General features: G+C 55.9%; 2 protein-coding genes across 2 annotated transcripts; both read right to left on the reverse strand.

Annotated features, from left to right (window-relative positions):
- Positions 1 to 8,113: 8,113 nt before the first annotated feature.
- Positions 8,114 to 10,468, reverse strand: IUM83_12333 (Pre-mRNA-splicing factor 38B; the record flags this gene model as incomplete). The annotated part of the gene is made up of 11 exons (XM_067936954.1): positions 8,114 to 8,130; positions 8,261 to 8,268; positions 8,337 to 8,627; positions 8,700 to 9,007; positions 9,074 to 9,121; positions 9,194 to 9,310; positions 9,483 to 9,585; positions 9,717 to 9,853; positions 9,931 to 10,043; positions 10,112 to 10,251; positions 10,353 to 10,468. The coding sequence occupies 11 exons, from the start codon at positions 10,466 to 10,468 to the stop codon at positions 8,114 to 8,116; spliced, it is 1,398 nt and encodes a 465-aa protein (XP_067800146.1).
- Positions 10,469 to 11,567: 1,099 nt separating this feature from the next.
- Positions 11,568 to 12,584, reverse strand: IUM83_12334 (dynein light chain; the record flags this gene model as incomplete). The annotated part of the gene is made up of 1 exon (XM_067936955.1): positions 11,568 to 12,584. The coding sequence occupies one exon, from the start codon at positions 12,582 to 12,584 to the stop codon at positions 11,568 to 11,570; it is 1,017 nt and encodes a 338-aa protein (XP_067800238.1).
- Between the last annotated feature and the right edge of the window lie 9,113 nt (positions 12,585 to 21,697).

Below are 21,697 nucleotides of genomic sequence, written 5' to 3' on the forward strand. Positions count from 1 at the left end.
GACGCATCCGATTTCGCGATCGGATGCGCGTTGATGCAGCACGATCACGAGGGCCGTGATCGTGTCGTCTACTACCAATCGCGTCAGCTGAAGCCAGCTGAGCGCAACTATCCGGTACATGACAAGGAACGCCTTGCCATGAAGTACACACTCGCAAAGTTCCGAGTGTATTTGCTTGGAAGTAGACCGTTTGTGGTCTACACCGACCACGCTTCACTGCGCACCGCAGTGAAGTCGCCACACATATCACAAAGAATGGCGAGATGGCTCTCATTCTTTGCGGAGTATAACTTCCGGGTCGAATACAAACCCGGAAGATTGAATGTAGTGGCCGACGCGTTATCACGTCGGCCGGACTATGCAGAAGCTGTTGACGTCAATGCCATTGACGCCATGCGATCGAGCAAACCCACATCATCTCTATTGGATGATGTGAAGGCCGCGTACGCGCACGACGCGGACGCGAAGCTCTTGCTGGCCTATGGCACAGCGCCTTCTGACAAGTCCCGTCAGAAGCTGCCCAAGCACCTTCGAGCGCGTGCACACCGATATCGGGTGCACGACGGACTGCTTCTTTACAATGCAGTCGACGACGACGCGGATCGCGTTGTCGTACCGAATGACCATGACCTGCGACTCAGGATCATGTACGAATATCATGATGCCCCGACTGCGGGACATCTCGGACGTGAGAAGACATACGTTATTCTCACGCGTGACTTCTACTGGCACCACCAGTATAAGTGGGTGCGCAAGTACGTCCGTGCTTGCGAGGTATGCCAACGCGTAAGCCTGCGCCATTCGCGCAGGCTCCGTTACAATCACTACCGACTCCGTCGGAGTGTTGGAAGTCCATGTCTTTGGACTTCATCTTTGGTCTTCCCCCGGACAGCGGAGGGAATACCGGTGTTGTGGTCTTCGTCGACCGCTTCAGCAAGATGGTACATCTTGCTGCGGTGCCGGCAGAAGTGACCGCGAAGCAGACGGCCCGTCTGTTCGTCGACATGGTGTTCAAACACCATGGCATGCCGACCGACATCGTGTCGGACAGAGACCCGCGCTTCACAACGCACCTGTGGCAAGAAGTGTTTACACTTCTTGGGAGCCAGCTTTCCGTGTTGACTGCGGATCATCCGCAGACGGACGGTCAAACCGAGCGCGTGAATCGCGTGCTCGTCGATATGTTGAAGAGCTACGCTCACTCGTTCCAATACTGGAGCGAGTGCTTATCGATGGCAGAGTTTGCCATCAATAACTCAGTGCATGCCTCGACCGGGCATACACCGTTCTACGTGAATGCCATGCGGCATCCACGTCTACCGAGTTTACTCGGGTGATGGCTCCCACTATAAGTTGGAGGATCTACGACTGCAATACAGCAGCCGTAGAAAACCGCTGACACTTGCACAGTGTCAGCTGCAACAATGGACAAACCATATGCGCAGGGCGCAGACTCCCCCAACAACAAGGCTTAACGACCACGGGTCTGCGCAGGGCGCAGACACCGCAAAGAACCACGCAGAGGCCGGGCCTCTAGCGGAGAGCGAGCTGAATGACTTCAGCTCGAATGCAATCAGTTTCATCACCAAAAGACAAGCCGTGATTCGGTTTGTCCAAGACACTATAGCAGCTTCTGTTGATCAACAGAAGCTGAACGCAGACAATGCGGGCAGAGGCAACACAAATGAATTTAAAGTTGGTTCATTAGTTTTGTTAGCTTCACAAAACCTGCCTAGACATGCAGTTTCGGATTTCGGAGCAAGCAAGCTTGCTCCGCGCTTCATCGGGCCGTTCACTGTGTTGGCACGGCACGGCAACGCATACACACTAGACATACCGTCTAGCATGCGCCTCCATCCGACCTTTTACGTCGGACGGCTGAAGCCATACCGGCAGCACGAGCCATCTAGCTCGGCTGACCCGAAGCCTAGGCAGGAGCCGAGGCAGAAGCGGAGGACTTGGCCTCGGCGACGAGCAACCTCTCCTCCAGCGCGCGGACGCGCTGGAGCAACCCCTTCATCTGGGTCCCCAGCTCGACCTGGATATTCGAGGCGGTCTGCGAGACCACCGCGACTTGGGCCTTCTGGTTCGCCAGCTCCTGTTTTAGGGCGGCGAACTCAGCGCCCTGCAGACGCTCCACGACGGTCACCCGGTCGTGGAGAGGCGCATACTGATCAGCCCGGGGCTGATCATACCCGGGGCGTGTTCCCACCCCGCCACCGCCGATCCGTGACGCCCGCGGCTCAACCCGCTGGATTGTTGAGCGGATTGTTGACCATAGTATCCCGAAAACGAACCCTCAAGGGGCTCGTTTTCGTATTCGTTGGAGAGGATTTCCTCCCCATCGAGATACATAGAGCCGCGGAACGTCTTGCTGGAGGACGTTCCGGAAATGGTGAGGGCGTACGAAGAGCAGTACGCGCTGGCGCAGCGGAAGTAACACGAGCGCTGCGATCATCGCTAGCGCCCGAACCCTCACGTGCTAAGAACTTAGCACGGAGCTCTTTGAGACTCTCGGGCACACGGAACGACGTGTACCCGTTCAGGTCGCGGTCGCTCAAGCGGACCGCGCCTGGAAAGCACTTCGTGCACTGAAAGCCCTCGGGCACAGCGCACGGCACATTTGCCACCTCCGCAGCAACGTGGAGTTGCTCAAGCTTTCCACGCTTCGAGTACGTCTCGAAGCGATCACGCGCTTGCTTAATCCGATCACGGTAAGCACTCGGCCTCTTGTTGAAGTTTTCAACAAAGGCGTTCCAGCTTTGACAAAGTGCCTGCCATTCGGGCACTTTGCTGCGAGAAGAGGTCTTCTTGCTTTGAAACCATCGGAGCTCATGAAAGAGTCCGATGTAGTAATCGCGCCTTTGATGCGTTTCCGCATCAAAGTGCAGCTCGGCAGCTACAGCGTCATCTTTGATGGCGCTGCATACGTACAGCGGCACCTCATTCGGAGGTACCGAGTTCCCATACCGGTCCGTGATCTCGGACGCGGACGGCATCCATGGATCGCGCGCTGCAGGCGCAGCGCGCGGAGTACTGAGAGCCCCAGCGGAAGCGAGTGGGGTATCGCTCTCAGTTCTCGAACGCTTCGAGCTCGAAGCGTCCGATTCGTCCCCTTCACGCGGGCGAATGTTCTTCGCATGAGGGTCGAGCGATTCGCTCGACACTGAGTCTTTACGCTTTGACGCTCCACGACGGTCACCCGGTCGTGGAGAGGCGCATACTGATCAGCCCGGGGCTGATCATACCCGGGGCGTGTTCCCACCCCCGCCACCGCCGATCCGTGACGCCCGCGGCTCAACCCGCTGGATTGTTGAGCGGATTGTTGACCACAGTATCCCGAAAACGAACCCTCAAGGGGCTCGTTTTCGTATTCGTTGGAGAGGATTTCCTCCCATCGAGATACATAGAGCCGCGGAACGTCTTGCTGGAGGACGTTCCGGAAATGGTGAGGGCGTACGAAGAGCAGTACGCGCTGGCGCAGCGGAAGTAACACGAGCGCTGCGATCATCGCTAGCGCCCGAACCCGCACGTGCTAAGAACTTAGCACGGAGCTCTTTTGAGACTCTCGGGCACACGGAACGACGTGTACCCGTTCAGGTCGCGGTCGCTCAAGCGGACCGCGCCTGGAAAGCACTTCGTGCACTGAAAGCCCTCGGGCACAGCGCACGGCACATTTGCCACCTCCGCAGCAACGTGGAGTTGCTCAGCTTTCCACGCTTCGAGTACGTCTCGAAGCGATCACGCGCTTGCTTAATCCGATCACGGTAAGCACTCGGCCTCTTGTTGAAGTTTTCAACAAAGGCGTTCCAGCTTTGACAAAGTGCCTGCCATTCGGGCACTTTGCTGCGAGAAGAGGTCTTCTTGCTTTGAAACCATCGGAGCTCATGAAAGAGTCCGATGTAGTAATCGCGCCTTTGATGCGTTTCCGCATCAAAGTGCAGCTCGGCAGCTACAGCGTCATCTTTGATGGCGCTGCATACGTACAGCGGCACCTCATTCGGAGGTACCGAGTTCCCATACCGGTCCGTGATCTCGGACGCGGACGGCATCCATGGATCGCGCGCTGCAGGCGCAGCGCGCGGAGTACTGAGAGCCCCAGCGGAAGCGAGTGGGGTATCGCTCTCAGTTCTCGAACGCTTCGAGCTCGAAGCGTCCGATTCGTCCCCTTCACGCGGGCGAATGTTCTTCGCATGAGGGTCGAGCGATTCGCTCGACACTGAGTCTTTACGCTTTGAGGGCTAGTCCTCCTCGCCCTCCATATCTTCATCGTCGTCGTCGAAGTCGACGACGTCGCCATACTTCGCCTTCTGGCGTTCGAAGTAGTCGTCGATGGAGAGATGACTCCCCACCGACTTCGAGGTCTTCTTCGGAGGCGCGCTCATCGTTGAATGAGCGCGGATTTCTTCTCCAAACGCGGAGAATTGACGAATGGTCAATTCCGAAGATTGACGTGCGGAGACCCCGCGCGTCTAACCTTAAGGGGGGCACGTGTAACGGGGTTACACGCACAAGTGGCTGCAAGCCACTTGTGAATTTAACAGATAGGTTATCTGTTAAAAGTTTTAGATACTTCCTCACCTTGGTGTAAGACACACCAATGGATACATTGAAGTGGGCCACCACTATGAGTGGTCCACACATACCCAAAGATCCTATTGGTAGAAAGATGCTGCTTTCTACCAATTCGAGACGTGCATATTAGCGGGGCTCTGACAGCCAGCCGCTGCCAACCCTTTCATAGATGATAAACAGTTTTTAGCAGATTTTAGAGGAAGATCAATTTACAAACAATACAGTTCTCATTTTACCTAATCTAAGTCACTTGGAATCCTTTTGTTACTTAACTTATATTTGTGTATTCAAATATAATTAACCTAAGTAATTACTAAGTACTTACGCTTCCTCATACACGTTGCGCAACGTGTAAGCAAAAGTAGTGAGTCAAGTTAGACCCACTACAGCACGTGCACCCTCAGATTCGCCAAGCAGCAGAAGGAACTGAAGCTGCTCCGGAGTCGGTGCGGTGTTAGGTGCCATGACGCTGTAGCAGAAAACCGCACCGATGACTCAGCTGCCGATGACTCAGCTGCCGAAGACTCAGCAGCCGATGACCCTGGCTGCGGCGTGACTTTGCGAGTCGTCGGGAGTGATCGCTACAGCTTTAGTACGAGCTGCTGAACCGACAGCAGCGACTCTCGAAGACACACCTGCTTCGCGGATGCCTACTGTGGCATATTCCTGTGCTACCAAGTCAGCGATGGGTACATTCGTTGAGCCAAGTCAGGCAAAGCTCGCGAGACCTGTACGAGAGCGCTGGACACCACGAGCGTTGAAGCAGACACAAGGAGCACCACGACGCTCGCCAGACAATGGTTCGCATAGTGGTGGGGGCAGTTGTGGTGTCGAGAAATGCAGCCGAGTCAGGGTGCGCAGAAGACTCGAGGCGCCGGCGCCGACTGGCAATTCACAACCCATCGCCAGACATTGGACCAAACCCCCCGATCGCTGATTGGCCTAAATAGGCCGGTGACGATGACTCGTCGACGGTCCCAAGTCAAGCGCCGGCGGTTGCAGCTCGCTAAGTACGGGGCGAACCTACTGTCAAGATCCGAACCTATGAGTCATCGGCGCCTGTCCCGAGTCGTCGGTGGCGTTTCAACGGCCGTTTGAGTCGTCGGTAACGCCGCCACGTCGCAGAGAAAGCGCCGAAGAGTCGTGAGTTACAACTGGCGGTCCAAAAACGGACGCGTTTATACTTGATATTTGTATTGATCGATAGGAAACTCAAGAGAAGACAAGATAAGCCTTCGGGCAACAATATCAGAACAGCTTTTCCTCCCAACCACGCAAGGGCGACACCGGTGCCTGCAGTGAAGGACCTGCAGCTCAAGGTAAACCTGGTAGGTTGGATTATGACTGTCGGTGGGCACATCTACTAGTGTAGCGTGTGTTCATCCCTGGCAGGGCGAAGAGTTAGTGGCCGGTGTATTGGTAGCGACGAGTCGTCGCCAGGAACTGGAGGAGCGAGAGCGCACTCCATTTATTTCTTCCCGCCGGAGTATAGCTCTGGCACCCTCGTATCACGCCGTAAAAGGCCGGGACCCTTCCTTCTGAGGGCCTGCGAGGTATATTTTGTGTGTGAGAGCGTGCTAGCCTTTGCTCGTGGCTAGTGACGCTGAGTCTTCCGTCGGTCGACTAGCGGAAGCTCGGTACACAGGGGAAACATCAACCCGGTGCAAGGGAAAGTTCCTGGGCCTTCAGGTTCTAACCCTAACAAGCCCATTGAGTCTTCGGTGGCTCGGTGGGTGTTGTTGGTGGGGAAAGTGTGCCATATATAATTTAGCGCGTGTTCCTACACGACACTGCTAGCTGGTAAAGACACTAACCTAAATCGAGCTCACTTTCGGATTTCCTTCCAACTACTCACTCGACTACCAAGCCTCATTCGCACACTCTCAATTGATGTAGGCGCGACATAAATAACAAATTTAGGTCGAAAAATTCACTAATCTCGAAGAAAAGCAGTGCTCAATGCAAAACAAACAAACAAATCGAATCAAAGACCAAATACACCACTATTAAACAGACCAAACCAAGCAGGTCTGGACGAACCGTAGTTAAATACACGAACATCGCTTGATGTTTAGTAATTTTCAAGCAAATTTTCAAAAAAGCTATCACATTGAACAGATGATACTTTTTAGGGTTGTGCTCACTGTCGCGGGGTGCTCTACGTGCTCATGTATTACAAAGGAAATTCGGTACTGTACTGTATCGGAATGATCTTTTTGTAGCGATTCGCTAAAGAAAGTACTACTAGTAGTGAACGATTACGTAGGGTCTGATCGATCTACAGTATGGTTCCATGATGTCATTTGGGATGTGCTTTTGATAGAGATTCAGATTGGATGCTGGTATTCATTCTGCCTTCGCATAATCCCTGTCGGCGCATACAGCTTCATTTAGCCAATCACAGAGCTATATTTTGCATTCGGGAACTTCGTGAGCACAAAAGCATTTATATCATACATTGCCCTCTACACTTGAACATTGTATTGGCCTGACTCTTTTTTTTTACCAAAATACAGCGCCAACGAGAAACAAAAACCAAACACCAAATCACGCTGTATGCGCCGACAAAAGGAATGCGGTAGCGGATACTTCCTCACTCTGCAACTTTCCTTGGACCACGCAAGCTCAACGACAGTAGCGCCATGCGATCAGGCCGCTTCCTCCTCGTAGCTCTGTGTGCGCTTTTCGTGAGTTGTGAATGCGACGCGGCGTCACCAGCTACCAGTGTGCTGAAAATCGAGACCCAGGATCTGGTCGATGACCTTGCCAACGGCGACGTCAGCAAGAGCAGGTTCCTACGGAGCGACGATACTACGGGTGTCGACGACGTAGGCACGAATGATGCCAAAAATGAAGAGCGCGTAAGTTTGAAGGGTCTTCTTGGAGTTATCAAACAGAAAATGACCTCTGCGACAATGCCACTCGACTTGAATACCGCCATCATCCCCGAAAAGGTCAAAGCCGATTTCTCCGAGTTGTATATAAAGAATATGAAGGAAAACGATACCTTCAAGATGAAGATGTTCGATAAGTGGGATGTGTACACGGTGGAGGAGATCATGCCAAAAATGAAGAGCATCCCGAAGCGAGACGGAGCGTTGGTGTTAGAGTACTTAAATAGGCGATCCGAAGCCATCCGGGGGGGTAATATCGTAACAGGCAAAGCAAACACCAACCCGATACCAGACCCGGTATAAAATACATACACAGTTCCCATTCTTACTGAAGCGAGTCTGCTTATAAGAGTTTTGTGTCGTGTAAGTTTTCAGACTTGGTCAACACTTGTGCCTTCATTCAATGGGGTCTGCAATTTTCGCTCGCCACTTGTGTCTACCGTACAGTGGGTGCACGTAATACTGTACTTGTATTTAACGCTGCAGCGAATTCGTGACAGGACTTATACCTATTTCCTACAGGTCTTGTATTCGAGAAAATCCGTTGGTATGTTGCTCTGCGATGTAGGCCCTGATGTAAGGGTTCTACAACAAGTTGTCTAACGTGCACAGAGGGAAGTGCACTGTGGTGTATGATCCTGGACTTAAGGCTGCACATCCACTACAACATGACGCGTTGAAGCAGCAGCGGCGAATAAAACGCAAGCACACAAAGTCTCAGCACCACGTTTCTGTATTCACTGATACAAAGCTGAGGCTGCAATCGAGGAAATGCAGCGCTCTCGACGTACCCTCTCTTCTGTTCGCGGCAGCCCCGGTAGCTCGCGCCTCTATTCCTCCTTGGTCTTCGCGGATGCGTCGCCGTACATGGCGCGGAGTTTCTTCAGACGCTCCTCGGCCTCGCGATCCTTCTCCGGCGAAGGGGATCGGCTGCGAAGTCGCTCGTCGCCTTTCGACATTCCTGGCTGCGTAACCACCACTTCGTCACGCTTTGCCGGGCTGCGGGAGCGCTTCCGTGTCGTCCAGCGATCGAGCTTCAGCGACAGCGAACCCTTGTAGCTGGCTGGCCGTGAGGCATAGTCGCGTCCCACTGCCTCAGCCTTACGCCGTTCACGCTCGCGAACTTGCTGCAGAAGATCTCCCGTCATATCACCACCCCTGTGATGTTTTTCATACGAAATGTGTGAGTGAAAGCTACACCTCCTGCGAGCTCTCGCACAAAACCCTTACCCAGACTTGCTTCGCGTTTGACTTCGGCTCCGACTGCGGCTTCGATTGCGACGACGGCGGTTCCTAGAAGCAGATCGGCTACGGGAGCGGTGGCGCGTCCGCGATCGCGACCTGTCCCGTCGACTACCACGGCGACGGTCACCATCGCGCCTGCTGTCCCGGTCTCGATCTCGGCGACGGTCTCGGTCTCGGTCTCTGCCCACCGATCGAGAACGCGACGGGGAACGGCCACGACGTTGCTTACCCTTGTCGAATTCGATGTCACCCAGGCTTACTTTCTCAGTATTTCCATACGCCGGAAACGAAACCTGGTCAATCCGCAAAATACAGTGTTAGTACTGTATTGGAGAAACTATTACCATGAATTGTGTTACCCAGAATTGGTTGCCTTCCTCAACAGAGTCAATAACCGCATCGTACATCTGCAGGAAACAGAAAAAAAGAAGACGGTGAGAACATGAAGTTTTGGTTGTCAAAAAAGAAGCAAATCGCACCGCAGGTTCGTTCTCTTCGTCGGCGTACATCGCGCGGACATTTGCGCCAGGTTTCAGGCGATCAACAATCGCAAGGTTTTCTTCCGCACGTTCTTTCTTCCGGGACAGCAGCAAGAGCTAGCCATTACAAAATCAAGCAAGTATTAGTATAGTTGGCCGTGAACTGCTACGTCGCTAGCAGCAGGGGAGGTAAAAACGACAACCGCTGAGTTTAACCCCCGCCGAGCAACTCCAGCCGATAGTCCGCCGCGCTTCGTTACCTCACGCAATCACACTCCATTGCACTCACCTTGACTTTAATCCCGTCCTCGATTTTCTTCGGGATGCGTGGTAGAATCGTGCCGAAGTAGTTGTTCTCTTCCAGCAGGCTAACCAGCCACTCTCCAATAGTTCTATACCGTCATCAATAGCATCTCAGTTAGTACCTCCGTGTCGGACGGCGCGCTGCAGCGTCGAGCTTACGACCAACTAAGCAGCATTAGCCATCCTTACCACCTCTGGCAACCAACCCACAAGCACTCACGTCTTCAAGCCCGGGTTGGCCGACGCGTTGAACTCCTCAGTGTCTTCCAGGTACGGCTCGAACCACGTCCAAAGCTCCCCCGGGTCGCACGTGAAGCGCAGATACAGGAAACCAACCACGCGGATGTACGGGGAGTCCTGCAGTTAGCCGACAACAACAGTCAATAACCCCATCCACCAGGCATTAAACCTCAGAAATAACCTCTCTCGCCCACCGTGTGACGCAGCAAGCCCTGCATTTGCTTGCGCGTGAGGCGCATGAGGAAGAACTTGTGCAACAGACAGAAGCAGCTCGATGGGATGCGCGCCGTGCCTGGCGACCATGGCTCTGCAAGCATCGAAAAGCATGAAGGTTAACCTTTGTAATCCGCTCAGATAGGTTAACCTATCTCACACCTGCATGGTCCACTCGGTAGTAGATCTCGTCCACGACCTCATGGTACGTGCGCAGTTTGTAGAGCTCGTGGAAGTAGGCGGACTGCAGGATGTTCTGGTGCAGCAGCGTATTCAGGTTGTACGTCGTGTCGTTGCCGTAGCTGCCGAGTTCGTTCAACATTTAACCAGTCAAAAAGAGTCAATAGGTTAAATCGAATATCTCTGCTCTCAGCGCGAGTTCGGCGATGGGGAAGACACGCACACGGCCAGCTCGTCCTGCTTGACGCGTCGTTCTGTCTCCTCGGGCGGCTGGTCCTGTGCGCTCTGCCCGCGCAGGGACTTTTGCAGCGCGTGGCGCGTCAGCGCCGAGCGGGACATGACGGCCGAGTTAATGGGCGCCTTCACGCAGCCTGTACCATATGGGTGGTACAGTGGTGTAAACCACATGATATGTTATGGTACCATAGACACGGTACATGATGTGCAGCACACCAGCTGACCAACACGTTGGCTTGTGTGATGGCAGATGGCATAGCGCTTCATCACGTCGGCGCACTGGCCGCATCAGGCGCTGGGCGTAACGACGCTCGAGGCTGCAGGCCGCCATCGCCATCGCGCGTGCCTCGCGTGCGTCTGGCGCATTTGACACGCTGGAAAAAAATCTCGTCACGTGTAGAGCATGGCACTGGCAACGGCCGAACTGAAGTTTTTGGGTGTTCGGTTCTGAGGCGGGCGTTTCGTTGCCGTTTCCGGTCACCTCGGTATCAGATACCAGTAGTGCTGCTGAACTTGACTCGGCGCCAGCACCGGCATGACAATGGACATTGCCCGAAGTAGAACACTAGTGCTAGGCAAATGTAGCCGTTATCCATGTAAGAACGCAAAAGGCCGCCAATCTCGCGGGCGGCTACGTGGATTTAGTCATAATTATTGGCGACATTGTGCGGATCTTTAGCGCAGGCACAACTTCGGCAACGCGAAAATGTACTTCCTTTCCTGTGCGGATCTTACGCGTACTTGGCAGGACAGCAGGCGGTGTCCGTCGACCAAGTTCTTGGCTCGTGGCGCGTAGCTTGGAGCTTCCAAACGCGAAAGCGTGACCGTCGGCGGACGAGGACCTCCACCTGGTCCGGCTGGCGAAGTTCGCGCTTGAAAATTCAGGAATGAGAAGTCTTCCTTCGGTCGAATATGGCACGAATATTGAACTAAGTCGCGTTATGCGGTCACGCAATTAATCCGTTGGGGCTGTCCACCCCTCATTCTGTGGGGGGTTCCCAGTATAATTTAGCTGGGGTACGAGGGACCCTCCAGTCTCTAATAATTTAGCCGGGGTGCGAGGGAGAGGGACGGCCGGCAGGCATCCATGCCGTGGCCGTCGTCGAGTGCTCCGGCGGCGTGTGTGTATGTGGGTGTGCCTGCTTCCGTTCGCAGGCAACGCGCCGGCCCTCTTCGTCTTCTTGGTCTAACGGCTTACTGCTCAGCAGCTCTTGAGCGCGTCCAGCCACATGGACGCGTCGACGTCGTGCTCGGCGTACACGAACAACTCCTTGTGGTTCTCGAGGCGGATGCAGATGCCGTGCGCGTGGCCGCTCCAGGTCGCAGCCGACAGCACCACGAGGCCCTTGTCGTCGTGCGGGTCCGAGCTGCGCTGTGAGCGGCTGCGGCGCACGGTCAGGTGGCCGTTGGTCAGCGTCATGAAGCGCTTCTTCCAGCCGTTCAGCAGGCCGCCGCGCGCGTACAGGTAGCCCTGCATGTCGCAGTCCTCGCCGTCGTCGCTGCTGAGCACGCTCATGGCAGTGTGCGTGTAGGGCGAGCTGCTCTCGGCCTGGTACGAGCGCTGCGTGGACAGGTCGCTGGCCATGGTGCGGCGCAGGGGCGCGGGGCTCATGAGGCCGCGCATCTGCGGGGCCTCCTTGAGCACGTTGAGCCACTGCATGCGCGCGTCCTGGTCGCCCGCCTGCACGTGCAGCACGCGGCCGCTGGAGCTGGTGATCTTGAGCCCGAAGGTCGTGAGGTCCGAGAGCTCCGCCTTGGCCACGCGCAGGCCGCCCTTGACGGGCAGGTCGAGGCACTGCGTGCCGCCGCCCAGCACGTCCGAGGCGATGACGCAGCACTGCGTGTAGTAGGTGAGCGCGGCGCCGTTGAGCAGGAAGAAGCGCTTCTTCCACGTCTTGAACGACTGGCCGCGCTTCCAGAGCCAGCCGTAGAAGGCGGCGCCCTTGAGGTCCTGCGTCGGGATGTTCATCATGGTGAGGCGGTCCGTGAGCGAGTTGTGGGCCGCCGCCAGCGACGAGCTCGAGGACGACTGCGTCTGCGAGAGCGGCGACTGCGCCAGCTTGCGCTTGCTGGGGCTGAAGCGGATGCTGCTGCTGCTGCTGCGCATGCTCGGGTGGCCCTCGGGCGTGACGGGCGAGACGGTGTCGCCCAGGATGGGGAACTCGGAAGTGCTGGTGTCCGCGAAGCTACTGCCGCTGCTGCTGCTGTGCTCCATCATGGGTATGTACCGTAGAGCGATCGATCGGCGCGACGGAGCTGGTGGGGATTTGACACGTCCGGTTCGCCTGGCACCGGCAAGACAAGACGAGCTGCTGCTGGCGTAACGCGCAGAACTGACTATGGGTGGATGGCAGGGGGGAAAGAAGGCGTCACGCCGGTCGCGCGCGATTCAACCATCGGGTGGCGCAGCGCCAGGCTCTCTTGCGCCCAGTATGCCGGGAAATAGTACTTGCCTGGATTTTTCGGCGAAAGTCTCTACAAAATGGCGCGACCGTGCAAACTAACGTCACATTTGAGCGCGTTTTGCTTTTGAAGCACTATCCGCGCTTCATATTAACGTTAGTCGCCGCGGTAACTAACACCGCCGACGCCCGGTCAGGTGCAGTTACCTCGCCGCCCATTTAGACACACGGTGAAAGGCTTGGCGGCGGCGGCAGCGGCAGCAACGGCGTTGCAGACCTGCTAAACTGATGGCGCATGACTCTCCAACTCGGCGACGGGCGGCGGTCGACACGGCGACGTTGAAGATCTTCTTCCCGTTCGTGCGCTTGCTGAGTCAAGACTGGTCTACCAACCTGGTATGGAGCCGACTTGCGTCGGGAAACTTACAGTAGCGCAGCGGCCTCATTCGCACAACGTCCTCGCCCCCGCTTGGTCTTAGCCGCGCGACGGCCGATCGATCTTGTCCTGACGAACGTCGAGAGCACCACCCAGAGTTCCGAGATGTGGTGAAATTCGCGATAACATGGCCGGTTTCTGCGCCGCTTGTCGAGAATTTTCCCAACTGCCGAGAATGGGTCGAAACTTTTACCGTGAGTCTTCGCGGCGCCCATGAACTGGGTCAGCAAGCACACATACGAGGGCGTTCGCGTCCTGCGATGGCAGGCACGGTTTGGTGCATGCTGACCGCGCGGCGGTCATTTTGCGGTGGATTTTCCCCGCGCGGCGTCTGCCAGCTCTATGCTGGCGGGGAGAGACCGCCAAAACTGATGCTCCAGAGACCGTGGCGCGCGCGCCTGGGCGATTTGCCCTTACAACACGCTGCGGCGAGGCTGCTCTCATGCCCGCTGCCGTCAACAGCGTTCAGCGTTACCGGCTGGCAGGTATTCGCTGCAGGCTTGCAGAGCCCCGCGCTCGCACTGTGACGTCTGTGCGACAGCTGCGGCCACTGCGGTTAGCTCACTTGCGTCGGCAGGGCTCGGTGGCCGCTTCAAGGACCGCGCCAAGGGAGACCGGTCAGATGGCTACGCGGAGTGCAGGACGAGCCCGCCGCAAGTCCACGCGTGGTACAGCGCGAGCTCAGCGCGGCGAGCGGATCCTGCCGGGACTTCCGGTCTCGAACCGTTGCCACGAGGTCGTCTTGCACGACGCAAGCCGGCCGACGCCGCGAGCGACCTCGCTACCCCCAGGTGTTTACTCCTGCAATTCCGAATTGCCAATTCGGAACCCACGGCTAATCTTCAACACACGTCGCCGAGCTCTCGGCCGGGTCGGCGCGTTAGCGCTAGTTGAGGCGGAAGCAGTCTCTGCCTCGGCGTGACGAAGCCGTACATGTACTTACCTCGGAACTGACTACCGCGCTCTTGTTGAGTCTGCTGCCGCGGTCACCGCCGCGCTAAGCGGGCAAAGCGCGCGAGCCGCTCAGCGGGGCTATCGCGTCGACCCGAATCGCGAGCTTCCGGCAGAGCGACACACGAAGCAGTAATGCTCCGGATCGCACGTTTCGGTGCTGCGTCAGTTTGTGTTTGGCACACAATTTCTGCGAGTGGGGTAACTTCAACATGGGACGAGTACTACGAGAGAGCACGGCCGGATATGCGCGCCATCTTGCTTCATAGAGTAGAGCGCATGGCAATACAGTATGTCGAGAGCAAACTTTGGTCTGGGAAGGCTTCACGCAAGGCGTTGGGGCTCAGGAGGAGGACCTGGTATCGTGGGCGATTGATGCACCCGCCACCCCGTTCTGCTTGGCACCCCGACGCTAAACCGCAAGACTGTGCTTTAATCCTCAGCAATAGTACCTCTATCAATGGCAGCACTGATGCCAAAAGTAAGATCGAAGACGAGGACGCGGGTGGTGGCAACTGTACAGAGATCACTCTCAGAGATCACAACGCTGTAGTAATGCATGCACAACTCTCCCATCTTGTCTGTACATGCACAATACGGTTCAGTAACTTGATCGAATCCGTCGTCGTCAACTTTTTCAACATGTCCAGCGTACCGGCCGCCTGCTTTGATCGTCAAACATTTGATGATGCGTGTTGTCGCGAAATCCTGCTACTGTACCCATTTGGCTTGGTGTCCCAGTAGTTAGTACTGATTGTTGTCGCTACAATCGTATAGGCCGGGAATCACTGGATGTGTTGGCGGACTGCACCTCAGATTCAGAGTGTACCTGTACACTAGAAGTCGTACTTGGACACCAGTTCACCGATATTTTCCTCCCCCTTCAATGCTGTGCGGTAGGACACCCTGATAGCCGGGGACTGCTGCACACAGCAACAGACTAGGCGGACGAATAAGCACTGGGCAAGAAACTTGTGGCAGATTTATTGGTTTCCCATGGAAATGGGTTGCTTCGGTGTCTCCAATCGGAGCTGAGGTTGACTGAAACCACGTCCATGACTCGAGAAAGGAGGAACGAGGGTCCACCGCAAGATCAGAGGTGCCATTAATAAGATGTTTATCAGTGTGTTTTTCGTAGCTGCCGCGAAATACATATAGCAACAGGTTGGGGACGGCTCCACTCGAACACTCGTCCTAGCAATGAACAGTCATGAGAAGCTAGTTCGATTCAAGAGTCCACAGCCCTCACGAGAGCTATATGAGCTGAATAGCTGCAGGGTCGGATGTTGCTGCTGAATTTTTCCTGCCCCTCTGACGACGTCGAACCGCACTTACACGTCAAGACAAAATCCTATCGAAGAAGAATCCAGGTGTGGACTGGGGCCAAATCTAGAGCCAACACATATTGCGGTTTGTAGCCTCGCGGAAACGTCCCTCTGCGTACAAATGGTTGCTCACTAAAGTGTCTGCACTTGATCCTATGGGCTAAATCATCAAATAGGGCTTGCACGAACCGATACCACCTCTCTCACAGGCCAACACGAGTTGTTGCGTCCATCCTCCACCTTCGGACAACCGACAATCTGCCGTTCGTCGTTCTAGCTGTAATCAAGACCCCCGAAGTGAGCGCTACGTTATGAGTTGCCATCGCATTAATTCGGCGATCGCATCTACGGGCTCTAGCCCCGGGCAGACTTTGTAGCAGGAGAGAACGTTTCTGCAGTCACAGACGAGCGAACATGAAGCGCCATCTGCATTTACCGCATGTAGCCGCTGCCATAGGAATCATATCCACACAGCCGTCACTCGAAACATATTTACCCTCGCCAGCGAATCCACATTGAAATGCGTATCCGCCCAACAAACGCGCCACAATGCAGCTCGCCACCGGCAGCGCCTGCGCAGATCCAGCACAACGTGCTTCATGTATCCAGCCGCAGCAAAGCGGACAAGCGCGACCCGTCTCGTCAATCAATAGCAGTCGTGTCGGGCGCTGACCCTCTTCGCCCGTTACAGCAATTGCTCGGTCGGCTGGCGCCTCGACGGTTTATCCGCCGCTCGCCGCCGCTAGCTCCTGGTCGGGCAGCTTGGGTTCCGCCGGGCTTCAAATCACGCTTGCGCGTGGACGAATGAGCAAGCCATCTGTGGTGCTTGGGTCGCGCTTCAAATCCATCCCCTGCGCGCGATTGGCCAGTGAAAGGGCGCGGGCTCATCTTTTCCTCGCCATTGGCCCAAACGCGCCAGTGTGCCACATCGCCGGCACACAGATCGCGGGTCTCTGCAGCTGACGTCAACGTTCCCCCTCCCACATCCGGTGTCTACCCCCCTCTATCTTCATGTCCACTCACATCCACTTCTTACATATTCAAATACATCCACTATTTACATCCTCTGTACACTGTCATCGCGCTGTCGCTGCGCCGCCCGATCCTATCGAGTCTCGCGGGCCGAATCTTCTGCTTGGTCGACGTACGTCCACCGGCTCGGGAGCTCACTTTGCCATTCGCCCCGCGCCCCGCAAGACCCCTTACCCCCATCGCCACAATGCTCGCCCGCACGTCTGCCCCGTTGCGCCGCGCGGCCTCCGCCGCCGCCGGAGCCTCGCGCAACGCCAGCACCATCCAGTCCATCCACGCGCGCGAGATCATCGACAGCCGCGGCAACCCCACGGTGGAGGTGGACCTGACGCCTCGGCAGCGCCGAGATCTTCCGCGCGTCCGTGCCCCTCGGGCGCGTCCACGGGCATCCACGAGGCCGTGGAGCTGCGCGACGGCGGCAAGCGCTACGCCGGCAAGGGCGTGCAGCAGGCCGTGCAGAACGTCAAGAGTGTGCTGGCCCCCAGCTCGTGGGCGCCGACCCGACGCAGCAGCGCGCCATCGACGACCTCATGCGCGAGCCTGACGGCACGGACAACAAGGCAGCTGGGCGCCAACGCCATCCTGGCGTCGGTATACTTCGTTTCCAGTTACGTATTGAAAGCTTTACAATGCAGTCGACGACGACGCGGATCGTTGTCGTCCGAATGACCATGACCTGCGACTCAGGATCATGTACGAATATCATGATGCGACTGCGGGACATCTCGGACGTGAAGACAGTTATTCTCGCGTGACTTCTACTGGCACCACCGAGTATAAGTGGGTGCGCAATACGTCCGTGCTTGCGAGGTATATAACGCGTAAGCCTGCGCCATTCGCGCAGGCTCCGTTATAATCACTACCGACTCCGTCGGTGTTGAAGTCCATGTCTTTGGACTTCATCTTTGGTCTTCCCCGGACGCGGAGGGAATACCGGTGTTGTTGTCGACGCTTCAGCAAGATGGTACATCTTGCTGCGGTGCCAGAAGTGACCGCAACCAGACAGCCCGTCTGTTCGTCGACATGGTGTTCAAACACCATGGCATGCCGACCGACATCGTGTCGGACAGAGACCCCGCCTTCACGCGCACCTGTGGCAGAAGTGACACACTTCTTGGGAGCCAACTTTCCTTGTCGACTGCGGATCATCCGCAGACGGACGATCAAACCGAGCGCGTGAATCGCGTGCTCGTCGATATGTTGAAGAGCTACGCTCACTCGTTCCAATACTGGAGCGAGTGCTTATCGATGGCAGAGTTTGCCATCAATACTCAGTGCATGCCTCGACCGGGCATACACCGTTCTACGTGAATGCCATGCGGCATCCACGTCTCAAGTTTACTCGGGTGATGGCTCCCACTATAATGGGGAGGATCTACGACTGCAATACAGCGCCACCCGAAACCGCTGACACTTGCACGGTGTCAGCTGCAACAATGGACAAACCATGAGTCTGCGGGCGCAGCTCCTTCAGGCCACGACCACGGGTCTGCGCAGGGCGCAGACACCGAAAACACGCAGAGGCCGGGCCTCGGCGGAGAGCGAACTGAATGACTTCGAGCTCGGATGCAATCAGTTTCATCACCAAAAGACAAGCCGTAATCCGGTTTGTCCAAGACACAATAGCACTTCTGTGATCGCAGAAGCTGAACGCAGACTAATGCGGGCAGAGGCAACACAAATGAATTTAAAGTTGGTTCATGTTTTGTTAGCTACACAAAACCTGCTAGACATGCAGTTTCGGATTTCGGGCAAGAACTGCTCCGCGCTTCATCGGGCCGTTCACTGTTTTGGCCGGCAGCAGCACATACACTAGACCTCGTCTAGCTGCGCCTCCATCCGACCTTTTACGTCGGACGGCTGAACCATACCGGCAGCACGGCCATCTGGCTCGCTGACCCGAACTCGGCAGGAGCCGAGGCAGAAGGAGAATTGGCCTCGGCGACGAGCAGCCTCTCCTCCAGCGCGCGGACGCTGGAGCAACCCTCCATCTGGGTCCCCAACTCGACCTGGATATTCGAGGCGGTCTGCGAGACCGCCCGACTTGAACCTTTGGTTCGCCAGCTCCTGTTTCAGGGCGGCGAACTCAGCGCCCGAAGACGCTCCACGGCGGTCACCCGGTCGTGGAGAGCGCATACTGATCAGCCCGGGCTGATCATCCGGGCGTGTTCCACCCCGCCACCGCCGATCCGTGACGCCCGCGGCTCAACCCGCTGGATTGTTGGAGTTGTTGACCATAGTATCCCGAAAACGAACCCTCAAGGGGCTCGTTTTCGTATTCGATGAGAGGATTTCCTCCCCATCGAGATACATGGAGCCGCGGAACGTCTTGCTGGAGGACGTTCGGAAATGGTGAGGGCGTACGAAGAGCAGTACGCGCTGGTGCAGCGGAGTAATACGAGCGCTGCGATCATCGCCAGCGCCCGAACCCTCACGTGCTGAATTTAGCACGGAGCGCTGAGACTTTCGGGCACACGGAACGACGTGTACCCGTTCAGGTCGCGGTCGCTCAAGCGGACCGCGCCTGGAAACACTTCTGCACTAGCCCTCAGGCGACGGCACATTTGCCACCTCCGCAGCAACGTGGAGTTTCACTTTCCACGCTTCGAGTCGTCTCGAAGCGATCACGCTGCTTAATCCGATCACGGTAAGCCTCGGCCTCTTGTTGAAGTTTTCAACAAAGGCGTTCCAGCTTTGACAAAGTGCCTGCCATTCGGGCACTTTGCTGCGAAGAGGTCTTCTTGCTTTGAAACCATCAGCTCATGAAAGAGTCCGATGTAGTATCCGCCTTTGATGCGTTTCCGCATCAAAGTGCAGCTCGGCACTACAGCGTCATCTTTGATGGCGCTGCATACTACAGCGGCACCTCATTCGGAGGTACCGAGTTCCCATACCGGTCCGTGATCTCGGACGCGGACGGCATCCATGGATCGCGCTGCAGCAGCAGCGCAGTACTGAGAGCCCCAGCGGAAGCGAGTGGAATCGCTCTCAGTTCTCGAACGCTTCGAGCTCGAAGCGTCCGATTCGTCTCACGCGGGCGAATGTTCTTCGCATGAGTGTCGAGGCGATTCGCTCGACACTAGTCTTTACGCTTTGAAGGCGAGTCCTCCTCGCCCTCCATATCTTCATCGTCGTCGTCGAAGTCGACGACGTCGATACTTCGCCTTCTGGTGTTCGAAGTAGTCGTCGATGGAGAGATGACTCCCCACCGACTTCAGGTCTTCTTCGGAGGCGCGCTCATCGTTGAATGGAGTTCTTCTCAAACGCGGAGAATTGACGAATGGTCAATTCCGAAGATTGACGTGCGGAGACCCCGCGCGTCTAACTTACAGGGGGACGTGTAACGGGTTACACGTACAAGTGCAAAGCCACTTGTGAATTTAACGAATAGGTTATCTGTTAAAAGTTTTAGATACTTCCTCACCTTGGTGTAAGACCACCAATGGATCATTGAAGTGGGCCACCACAATGAGTGGTCCACACCTACCCAAAGATCCTATTGGTAGAAAGCAGCATCTTTCTACCAATCAGATACACATATTAGCGGGGCCCTGACAGACAGCCGCTGCCAACCCTTTCATAGGTGATAAACAGTTTTTAGCAGATTTTAGAGGAAGATCGATTTACAAACAATACAGTTCTCATTTTACCTAATCTAAGTCACTTGGAATCCTATCTTACTTAACTTATATTTGTGTATTCAAATATAATTAACCTAAGTAATTACTAAGTGCACTTACGCTTCCCTCATCGTTGAGCAACGTGTAAGCAAAAGTAGTGAGTCAAGTTAGACCCACTACAGCACGTGCACCCTCAGATTCGCCAAGCAGCAGAAGGAACTGAAGCTGCTCCGGAGTCGGTGCGGTGTTAGGTGCCATGACGCTGTAGCAGAAAACCGACGATGACTCAGCTGCCGATGACTCAGCTGCCGAAGACTCAGCAGCCGATGACCCTGGCTGCGGCGTGACTTTGCGAGTCGTCGGGAGTGATCGCTACAGCTTTAGTACAGACTGCTGAACCGACAGCAGCGACTCTCGAAGACACACCTGCTTCGCGGATGCCTACTGTGGCATATTCCTGTGCTACCAAGTCAGCGATGGGTACATTCGTTGAGCCAAGTCAGGCAAAGCTCGCGAGACCTGTACGAGCGCTGGACACCACGAGCGTTGAAGCAGACACAAGAGGAGCACCACGACGCTCGCCAGACAATGGTTCGCATAGTGGTGGGGAGTTGTGGTGTCGAGAAATGCAGCCGAGTCAGGGTGCGCAGAAGACTCGAGGCGCCGGCGCCGACTGGCAATTCACAACCCATCGCCAGACATTGGACCAAACCCCCGATCGCTGATTGGCCTAAATAGGCCGGTGACGATGACTCGTCGACGGTCCCAAGTCAAGCGCGGCGGTTGCGCTCGCTAAGTACGGGGCGAACTTACTGGCAAGATCCGAACCTATGAGTCATCGGCGCCTGTCCGAGTCGTCGGTGGCGTTTCAACGGCCGTTTGAGTCGTCGGTAACGCCGCCACGTCGCAGAAAGCGCCGAAGAGTCGTGAGTTACAACTGGTGGTCCAAAACGGACGCGTTTATACTTGATATTTGTATTGATCGATAGGAAACTCAAGAGAAGACAAGATAAGCCTTCGGGCAACAATATCAGAACAGCTTTTCCTCCCAACCACGCAAGGGCGACACCGGTGCCTGCAGTGAAGGACCTGCATCAAGGTAAACCTGGTAGGTTGGATTATGACTGTCGGTGGGCACATCTACTAGTGTAGCGTGTGTTCATCCCTGGCAGGGCGAAGAGTTAGTGGCCGGTGTATTGGTAGCGACGAGTCGTCGCCAGAACTGGAGGAGCGAGACGCACTCCATTTATTTCTTCCCGCCGGAGTAAGCTCTGGCACCCTCGTATCACGCCGTAAAGGCCGGGACCCTTCCTTCTGAGGGCCTGCGAGGGTATATTTTGTGTGTGAGGCGTGCTAGCCTTTGCTCGTGGCTAGTGACGCTGAGTCTTCCGTCGGTCGACTAGCGGAAGCTCGGTACGAAACATCAACCCGGTGCAAGGGAAAGTTCCTGGGCCTTCAGGTTCTAACCCTAACAAGCCCATTGAGTCTTCGGTGGCTCGGTGGGTGTTGTTTGAGGAAAGTGTGCCATATATAATTTGCGCGTGTTCCTACACGACACTGCTAGC

The sequence above is a fragment of the Phytophthora cinnamomi genome (genome assembly GCF_018691715.1).
Source record: "Phytophthora cinnamomi strain GKB4 chromosome Unknown Contig2, whole genome shotgun sequence".
Taxonomy (NCBI): domain Eukaryota; phylum Oomycota; class Peronosporomycetes; order Peronosporales; family Peronosporaceae; genus Phytophthora; species Phytophthora cinnamomi.